Below are 10,242 nucleotides of genomic sequence, written 5' to 3' on the forward strand. Positions count from 1 at the left end.
ACAAGTAAGTTCTCACATCCAAAACTACTTGATTCTCAAATTTTGGAAAGTGAGAGCTGTTTGAATCCAGAAAGCAAAGTATACATATAAATATTTGGAGTATTATTCTTATGGTTTTGTATTCAAATCAGTGGGAACTAAAATGAAATTGTCATAGTTACAGTAAAAAATTTCTTTAAAGCCTTAAGTTCTGTTTTTATTTTGGAGTTTTAAACTTCCATATACAAGTCATCTGAAGATACAAACTTGAATAAACCTGTATCCTGCAGTGTCCATCCAGCTGTAGTTAAAAATAAATTATTATTGCCCTGACCGGTTTTGCTCAGTGGATAGAGCGTCGGCCTGCAGACCGAAGGGTCCCGGGTTCGATTCCAGTCAGGGGCATGTACCTTGGTTGCGGGCATGTCCCCAGTGAAGGGTGTGCAGGAGGCAGCTGATCGATGTTCCTCTCTCATCGATGTTTCTAACTCTCTATCCCTCTCCCTTCCTCGCTGTAAAAAAGCAATAAAATATATATTTTTTTAATTTAGAAATAAATAAATAAATTATTATTATTATTAAGAATCACACAAAGAAGGGTATTTGTCAGATTTGGTAACAAGCAACTCTCAACGTCACAGTGGCTTCAAATGACAATAGTTTACTCATCATAGGATGGGTAGACTGCAGAGTATTTGTGGCTCTACCTCAGCTGTGCTTGGCTCGGTGTAAGTCTTCATTCTGGGACCCAGGCTGATGGAACTCCTGTGTGAGAGGTGTTCGTTCACATGACATGAGTAGGGGAAAGGGTGGAATGTCACATTGCCTCTTCCAGCTTCTTCTTAGGCATTGTCACTTTACATTCTCTCCCCCAAAGCTTGTCACATGTGCAAATCAAAGCTAAACAGCAGGGATACACAGGCCTCCCTCTTGAAGCTCATTCAAGGCTCAAAACAGTGGGTGGGGATGTACAGTCCTCCTGAGTGAATGAGGCGGTAAATCTATAATTTTGAAAAATGAAAGAAATTCTACTTGGGGCAGAAACAGACACACAAGCATTTTGTACTTTGGATGACACCAAAAGTTTACTAGATACATGCTGTAGACTTGTAAGAAGGAAGATAAGAAGAGATAGAATAATTTGATTCACCAAGAAATAACAACTTTGCAGATATTCCCAAGAGTGGAACAGCTTGAGGAGTCTACAAATTCTTACTGTGGCCATTAGACGTCAGCATAAATGGGTCAGAGGTTGTGTCACTGAGTACATCAGAGCATGGATCATTGACCTCTCAAACACTCTGCTCCTTGTGTGGGTTCCCTGAGGAAGTCCACCTTCGAGATCACAACTCTCTCTCTCCCAGGAGCAGGGAAATGCTGGACTCACTTCTGTCACTACAGATTCTCTGGTGTCACAGTGAGCTTAGTAATTGCAGAACTGGGACAGTGTCACAATCGCTGCTATAGATTGAGCATCTGCTCTGTCCAATAATTTCCCACCAGCTCTAAAATATTACTAAATTCTCGCCGAAACCGGTTTGGCTCAGTGGATAGAGCGTCGGCCTGTGGACTGAAAGGTCCCAGGTTCGATTCCGCCAAGGGCATGTACCTGGGTTGCAGGCACATCCCCAGTAGGAGATGTGCAGGAGGCAGCTGATCAATGTTTCTAACTCTCTATCTCTCTCCCTTCCTCTCTGTAAAAAATCAATAAAATATATTTTAAAAAAAATAAAATAAAATAAATAAATATTACTAAATTCTATACCAACTCCATAGCATATGTGGAAATTCCCCGTCTATACTAATAAAAGGGCAATATGCTAATTAGACCGGGTCAACCAGACATCTTCTGGATGTCTGACTTCCTTCCAGACAAAGCCGTGGTGGCAGGGGCTGAGGCAGAGGCAGTTAGGGGTGATCAGGCCAGCAGAGGAGAGCAGTTGGGGGCGACCAGGCCAGCATGGAAGGGCAGTTGCGGGCGATCAGGCCAGCAGGGGAGCGGTTAGGCAGTGATCAGGCTGGCAGGCAGAGGCAATTAGGGGGCAATCAAGCAGGCAGGCAGAGGTGTTTAGGGGCTATCAGGCAGGCAGGGAGGCAAGCGGTTAGGAGCCAGAGGTCCCGGATTGCGAGAGGGATGTCTGACTGACGGTTTAGGACCAAAAGGGATCGGGCCTAAACCGTCAGTTGGACATCCCCCAAAGGGTCCCGGATTGGAGAGGGTGCATGCTGGGCTGAGGGACACCTCCCCATGCATGAATTTCATGCACCAGGCATCTAGTCCTGTATAATAAAAGCCTAATATGCTAAGTGTACTGTTGAAAAGTCGGCCGTTCAACCAATCAAAGTGTAATATGCTAATGAATGCTAAGGCCGCTCAACTGCTCGCTATGACATGCACTAACCACCAGGGGGCAGATGCTCCAACTGGTAGGTTAGTTTGCTGCTGGCATCTGGCTGATCAGGACTGAGTGAGAAGGGCCAGACATGCCCTGGAGCACCTTTTCGGCCCCTCCGCAGCTGGCCAACCTCCCACATCTTCCCTGGCTTCGATCATGCACTGGTGAGGTCCTTCAGCCTGGCCTGCATCCGCTCTCAATCACTCTCTTAACCCAATTTCTGCAGATGTAAAATGGATTTCATAATAGTACTGACTACATACAATAGACTTTTGTAAAAATGAAATAAGACAATCCATATTAGATTCTAAGCTCAGTCCACAGTGTGTAGAAAAAATCTAAATATATCTTATAAGTGAACTTTTTTATCTCACCTGAGGACATACTTAGAGAGAGGGAGAAACAGAGAAGCATTAATGTAAGAGAGAAACATCAATAGGTTGCCTTTCACATGCATCCCAACCAGGGATCAAACCCACACCCAGGCATGTGCCTTGACCAGGAATCGAACTGGCAACCTTTCGGTGCACAGGACAACATTCAACCAACAAAGCCACTCTGTTTGGGCTATAATTAAACATTTTTATATTTAAAATGTTTAAATATAAGGAATAAATGATCACTCTAAATTAGAATTGGGCAGAGAAGGAATAAATGATCGCTCTAAGGAATAAATGCGCACTCTAAAATTGTTTTGTCAAAAGTCATATCATGGTCATTACTAAGGCTTTTAGAATGCAATTTCTCATTTGCCGTGAACATGACTACAAAACATTTTCCCAATAGGTTTTCTTTATGCTATGTTGGTAGCATTGCTATGTCTACCTTTTGGGAATACTTTTTTAAGTCATATCAATCAAAGATTCTAGCACCATTTGTTTTGTGGCAAAGGAACACAACTCTCTCTCTCTTATTGAAGAGGGGTTACCAATTTCCTGAAGATATCAGGAATTGTTCCCCACCACAAGTCAATACTGTGGAAGTCTGTGTCAAGACAGGTTCCTCAGTTGTAGATATGGTGAAAATATTAACTCAACGTTAGGATAAAATGCATGGAGGTTAGTCCTCTGGAAGGCAGGTGAGTTTATGGAGAAGGAATAATAAAAACTAGATTCACCTGACTACTAATGTGGTCACCAGGGAACAACGAACCAGTAGGAAATTTTCTTTTCCTTCCAGACCATTGTCCCATGGGATACAATGTGCTCAGAGGTGGGAGTAACAATGAAAACAGTGCCTAATGAGCTGATAAAGGAAGCTGAAAATATATCCTCTGTTACAGACCATTAGGGTGTGTGCACCTTCAACTGGACAGAACAGGGTGGAGTCCTAAGCCTGACTGGGGACGAACGCTTCACTCCTTCCTGCTGTCTTGTCTGGGGACAGAGCTTCAGTCTCCATCATCAGTGATCTGGGGAGGATTTCAGACTTTCACATGAAGACTTTCCACTCAGAGACCCCATCCAGGTGAGTCTGAGAGCCCAGTAGCTGCTTCAGGAAAGATTCAGAGAGATTGGACCCTGAGAACTTCTACTTGAAGTCACCTGAGAGCCAAACCAGCCTAACCCATAGCTGAGAGACTGCCATGTTTGTGTGCTACGTTGCTAATTAATTTTTAAATAATTTATTTAATGTTACAACGAGAGGTTTCTGTTGGATTCAGCAATATAGGGGTAATTGTTGACAATTAAGTGATAAGAATGGAAGTCCAATTGGATGAGACAGAGGAAGGAATTGGAGGCATTAAGTGTTTTAATAAAATTAGAACATATTAGAGGAGTGTTGCAGTTAAGGGGAGTAGGCAAATAGAGTAAAAGAGGGCATTTTTTCAACCATTTAAGATAGGATGTATTTACCCTGTTTTGTATTTTTTTTAAAGATCCAGAAACATGGGAGTAGATATACCTTGCAATAGCAATTCTTGAGGCATACATTTCACAGTACCATCATACACGTTGGGCAGTCACATGAAAATTTGTATTTAAGATGCTAATGAGCATTGTTGTGCCATACTTTTTTACCAAGAGGTGGGGAAGCAATGGAGACATTTGTGAAGTAGGGGGGAAAAATCAGCCAAATCTTATCACCAGTGATAACTAGTCATTTATCACTTCACACAGCAAGGAACTATGCTAAGCTTTTGAGGGAGAATATTAATTTAGAATGAGTAACTTAGAATGAATCTGTTGTCTCTCCAAGTTCAAGCAGCTAACATATTGCAGATTGAGATTCAAAGCCAAGATTCAGTTTTCTGATTCAAAGAGATTTGCATCTAAAAGCATTTGGAAAAGTCTTACCATTTATCTTTTCAAAATCCTCATCTCTTGTTGTACATCGTATATTTGCTGTTATAATTTGTGTGTTTGTTCCCTTTGCCTAGTTTTCTAGTGGATGTTCAACCAGTAATACATCCTGACATCAAAAAGATAGCACTCCTTTCTCTTTTGCATAAATTCCTTTCTCTTTTGCATAAATTGGTTTTTGCTGTTTTATTAGTTATTCTGGGCATCAGGGGATAGAACTGGGGTTGAAATTCTGCCAGAAACAAAAAGCTTTGTCCTCAGCACAGTCTCTCGGGGGCCCTCTGAGTTTGTCAGATCTTGTTATTTTCCATGTCTATTTCTTTCCTCTCTCACTTTTTTCCAAATGGATTTTAATTTGTTTAATACAGGACACAAAATGATCTTAATATAATGGAGTCCCGTGTTCATGGGAGGCTTACCAACTTGAATTTGGGAATTATTTATACATTCTTTACGGTAAAGATAATTTTATGTTAACAACCTGCCCTATATCATTCCTAATTATTGTGGCTGTGAGAAGAGCAGGGAGTAACATGGCCCCAGGAGGACATAGTGTGCTGTGTGTGTGTGTGTGTGTGTGTGTGTGTGTCTGTACGTGTATTTATTTTGTGAGGCATAAGCAGTTCTCTGGGCAGTGGTACCTAAGCTCATATACTCCAAATGTGACCCTTTAAAAACAGACACTACAGCACTGGCCAGTGTGGCTCAGTTGGTTGGAGTGTCATCCTGTACACCAAACGGTGGCAGTTTAGATTCCTAGTCAGGGCACATACCTAGTTACAGCTAATAACATTTTCCAGCTCAGTCAGGAGGCAACCAATTGGGAGGCAACCAGACGATGTTTCTCGCTCACATGGATGTTTCTCTCTCTCTCCCTTCCTCTCTCTCCAAAAAAAAAATCAATAAAAAGCACATCCTTGGGTGAGGATTTAAAAATAAATAAATAAAATATTTTAAAAATAAAGACACTACAATCTTAACCAACAGATGGAAATACAGAAAAAAAAACATTTCTATTCACAGGAATCCTTTGAAATAAAAGTTAAAAAGGAAATGAATGACATGTAGGCGAAGGACTACCTCTGTCTTGATTTCAGCAACAGTGAGGCCACATTCTTCCCCCACATTCTCTGATGCTCTCTCTCATCACTCTCCCTCTTGCTCATTCCCCTTCACACTCTGGCTTCCCAAGAACCATGTGATTTCACTCATATGTGGGATATAAAACTGAAAGCAACAAATGGACAAACAGGAAAAATAAAAAACTCCTAGACACAGACAACAGTGTGGTGGTTACCAGAGGGAATGGGGGGCAGGGGCGGTTGGAAAGGGTAAAGGGGGTCAAATACATGGTGATGGAAGAAGATTTGGCTTTGGGTGGTGGGCACACAAAGCAATAAACAGATGATGGATCATGGAATTGTGCACTTGAAACCCATATAATTTATTAACCAATGCACTGCAATAAATTTAATTTTTTTAAAAGAGCCTTGAGTATCTGAAACAAATGCCACCCTCTGGGTCTTCGCACTGACTCTTCCCACAGCAGGGCACACACTTCCCCCAGATAACTTCATGGCTCCCACTTTGTCTTCCTCTAAGACTGCTGAAATGTCTCTTTGCGGGTCTTTCTGAACTCTCAGTAAAATACAACACATCCATTCACTCTATTTTATGCCTGCTTTTCTTTTTCATAGCATCCGTCACTATCTGACACAGCATATGTTTTTCTATTTGGTAATTTATATCCTTTCTTCATCATTGGATTGTAGAAAACTATTCCTCAGCATTCTATACTCTTACAGAAGATAGTCAGTACTCAACATAAATTCCACAAATGCATAAAAGAATTTTCCATTAAGACTATATTACATAACCTCTTGTGGGAAAGCTGAGTGTAGGACAAGAATTCCTAATCACAGTTGTCCCAGCAGATCCCTTAAAAGGGATATGATCAATATAAATATAATATACAATTTTTTAACTGAAAAACATAAAAAAATTCTAGCATTTCACTATATTAATACCCACATGTGTAAAATTAATATTGTTTTTCTTCCTAGTTATGACCACCACCACATGGTACAAGGCAATGATACACGAACTTCAGAATTTGTTCTTCTGGGATTTTCAGAGGAACCAGCACTGCAGCCCCTCATATTTGGGGTTTTCCTCTCCATGTACCTGATCACTGTGTTGGGAAACCTGCTCATCATCCTGGCCGTCAGCTCAGACTCCCACCTCCATACGCCCATGTACTTCTTCCTCTCCAACCTGTCCTTGGTAGACATCTGTTTCACCTCCACCACCGTCCCAAAGATGCTGTGGAACATCCAGACACAGAGCAAAGCCATCACCTATGAAGACTGCATCACACAGATGTATTTTTTCATACTCTTTGCAGGGTTGGATGTCTTCCTCTTGACCGTGATGGCCTATGATCGCTTTGTGGCCATCTGTCACCCCCTGCACTACACAGTCATCATGAACCCCCAGCTCTGTGGACTGCTGGTTCTGGTGTCCTGGATCATGTGTATCCTGAATTCCTTGTTACAGAGTTTAGTGGTATTGAGGCTGTCTTTCTGTCCAAACTTGGAAATCCACCACTTTTTCTGTGAACTTAAACAGGTGGTCCAACTTGCCTGTTCTGACACCTTTCTTAATAACATGGTGATGTATTTTGGAGTTGGGCTGATGGGTGGTTGTCCCCTGGCCGGTATCATTTACTCTTACTCTAAGATAGTGTCCTCCATATGTGCAATCTCATCAGCTGAGGGGAAGTATAAGGCATTTTCTACCTGTGCGTCTCACCTCTCCATTGTCTCCTTATTTTATGGTACAAGTGCAGGAGTGTACTTTAGCTCTGCTGCTGCCCACACTTCACACTCAAGTGCAACAGCCTCAGTGATGTACACTGTGGTCACACCCATGCTGAACCCTTTTATCTACAGTCTCAGGAACAAAGACATAAAGAGGGCCCTGAAAAGATTCGTTGGGGTGGTAGTTATAAAAAGACCAATCATCCTGGGGCTGAAAAAGTGCCCATGACTACAGGGCTGCAAACATTAAGAGCCAGAAATTGCTATTCTTTGATCAGATTGGAGAAAGCACTCGCTCCCTCTATTTCATGTCTGAAATTTCCATTTATTTGATTTTAAATTCCCGATACAATTTCGTAACTCCCTTGATTGAGCTTTCTGCTCTGATATCTGTACAGTTTTCCACTTTTTAATTTTTATTTTCCTAGCTTCCCCACGTGTTTCCCCACCTTGATTGAGGAATATTTGGAAATGTACATTTCTTTCGTAGAACAAATTGGATTTATTAAAAATATTTTTCTCTGAAATGACATCTAACTCCCTAGTAAATTTTCTATAGTTTTCCTGAAAGACGTTGTATTACTCACATGGAAACAAAACTACACGTGGCAATTAAGGCCACTTAGGTAATTTTATTGCAGAAGAAAATTTGAAAACAAAGTGACATTTGGGTCTGTCATTCTTTTCTACATCATTATCACCAACTTAACTGCTCTTCCTGATAATGTCAACTCTAACATGCTGCTACATTGTGGTTTTTTTAATCCTCACCCAAGGATATGTTTTTATTTATTGGAGGGAGGGAGGGAGGGAGGGAAGGAGGAGCGAGAGAGGGAGAGAGAGAGAAATATGAGAGAGAAACATCGATGTGAGAGACAAACATCCATCAGTTGCCTCCCATACACCCCCGAACAGAAATCAAATCTGCAACCTTTTGATGTATGGACAACTCCCCAACCAACTGAGCCACACCAGCCAGAGCTATGCTACTGAGTTTTGTAACTGGTCTCTTAGTGCATTTTTTAATTCGGCCTGGTGTCCCCTATAGGCACTGACAAAAATTGATGATCAAACATATAATTGCAGGTGGAGTCTACATTGAAAGGCACATTTGAATAAATATATTGACCTAATATGGTCTTATAGTCAGAGATGACTTCAGAAATGAGGAGTCAAAATTTTTAATCACACATTTTATTACTATGAAAGTTTTTCTTTTCCATACCGACCATCTATTCATTGAAGTATGGAAAACTGGTGTCCACGTACAAAGGTTTTTAATTTTTTAAATTATAGATTATATACAATATTAGTTTCAGGTATACAATAGTATGATTATACATTTCTATAACCTTCTGAATCCCACTTCTGGGTATTTATCTGAAGAAATAAAAAGACATCTACAATAAAAGATACATGCACCCCTGTGTTCATTGCAGCATTGTTTACAATAGTCAAGATATGGAAGCAACCTATGTGTCCATCAATAGATTAACGGATAAAGAAGAAGTGGTACATATATACAATGGAATATTACTCAGCCTTGAAAAGAATGAAATTTACAACAACATGGGTGAATCCAGAAGGTAATATGTTAAGTGAAATATATCAGACAAAGACAAGGGTTGTTTTCTTTTTCGTTGAGGTGAAGGATTGGTTACCATGTTTATGGTTTCTCTCTTGACTTAGCTTCCTGTTTCTGTTTTAAAACTGACAGTGCTGAGTACTGATATGACTCCAAGGCTCTAAATGAAATATCTCCTCTTTTCTAAATTTTGTCATAACCATAAAATGGGCAGTGAATAACAAGATCAATATTATTCATTATATGATGAAAGGATAACCAATTAGAGAGTTTGAGTTCCTGTCCACTCATGTGGTTCAGGTACCAACTTTTGTGAAAAGGGGCATGTCCTCCCAGCTTCCCTGGTTACCTGCAAGTGAACCTCAATGGAGTTACTACTTAATACAATTATCTGAAAAAAACTTCAATAACAAAGTAATCATGAATGCTATCTTCAAATATCTGTACAAATGCCTAGAATGGGGAGAGGTATATTATTATAAATGATCTCTGTTTATTATTGTATCAGTTAGCTATTGCTATATAACAAGCCATCCTAAGGGCACTTGTTTTAATATAATAGCTTTATAATCAAATGGGATTGTATGGTGGGAAGTTGTTTTGATCTCTTCTGGGCTCATCATGAGTCACTACATTATATTTCTAAATCTCTTTCATGATGTTTTGTGCATCCGTATTGCACGTGTTTCATCAACCATAATGTGATGTTTAAGACATATATGTCTGTGTTGACCTTACCGTTTATGGAAAAAATAGCTTTTCAAATGTGAATTGCCTTAATTTAATATCATGGTTCTGATATTTATATCTTAAACCTTGATTTCTTCCCAGTAATAAGAATTATTTTCATGCTGTTGCAAATGGTAAGAACTCCTTCTTTTTTACCGCAGTGTAGTATTCCATTGTGTAGATGTACCACAGTTTTCTAATCCACTCATCTGCTGATGGGCACTTAGGCTGTTTCCAAATCTTGGCTATGGTGAATTGTGCTGCTATGAACATAGGGGTGCATATATCCTTTCTATCAGACCGTCAAACCTTAGAGGGAAGGTAGGGGAGGGTGGGGGTAAGGGGGAGAGGTCAACCAAAGTATGTGTATGCATGCATATAAGCCTAACCAATGGACACAGACAACAGGGGGGTGAAGGCATGAGTGGGGG

The 10,242-nt window shown here is 40.4% G+C and overlaps 1 protein-coding gene and 1 non-coding gene across 2 annotated transcripts; both read left to right on the plus strand.

The window, feature by feature from the left end:
- The first annotated feature begins 3,087 nt into the window (after window positions 1-3,087).
- On the plus strand, window positions 3,088-3,215 carry LOC111823959. Its single transcript, XR_002827069.1, has one exon. It is a non-coding gene; the product is annotated as a small nucleolar RNA SNORA32 (small nucleolar RNA).
- Window positions 3,216-6,757: 3,542 nt separating this feature from the next.
- LOC102424582 (olfactory receptor 7A10-like) lies at window positions 6,758-7,726 on the plus strand. The gene has a single exon (XM_006106151.1). The coding sequence runs from the start codon at window positions 6,758-6,760 to the stop codon at window positions 7,724-7,726; it is 969 nt and encodes a 322-aa protein (XP_006106213.1).
- Window positions 7,727-10,242: the final 2,516 nt, after the last annotated feature.

This window comes from Myotis lucifugus, unplaced genomic scaffold (assembly GCF_000147115.1).
Source record: "Myotis lucifugus unplaced genomic scaffold, Myoluc2.0 scaffold_773, whole genome shotgun sequence".
Taxonomy (NCBI): domain Eukaryota; kingdom Metazoa; phylum Chordata; class Mammalia; order Chiroptera; family Vespertilionidae; genus Myotis; species Myotis lucifugus.

Excerpts from the sequence above, each read along its gene's own strand:
- LOC102424582 (XM_006106151.1), top strand. The coding sequence starts at position 6,758 with ATGGTACAAGGCAATGATACACGAACTTCAGAATTTGTTCTTCTGGGA.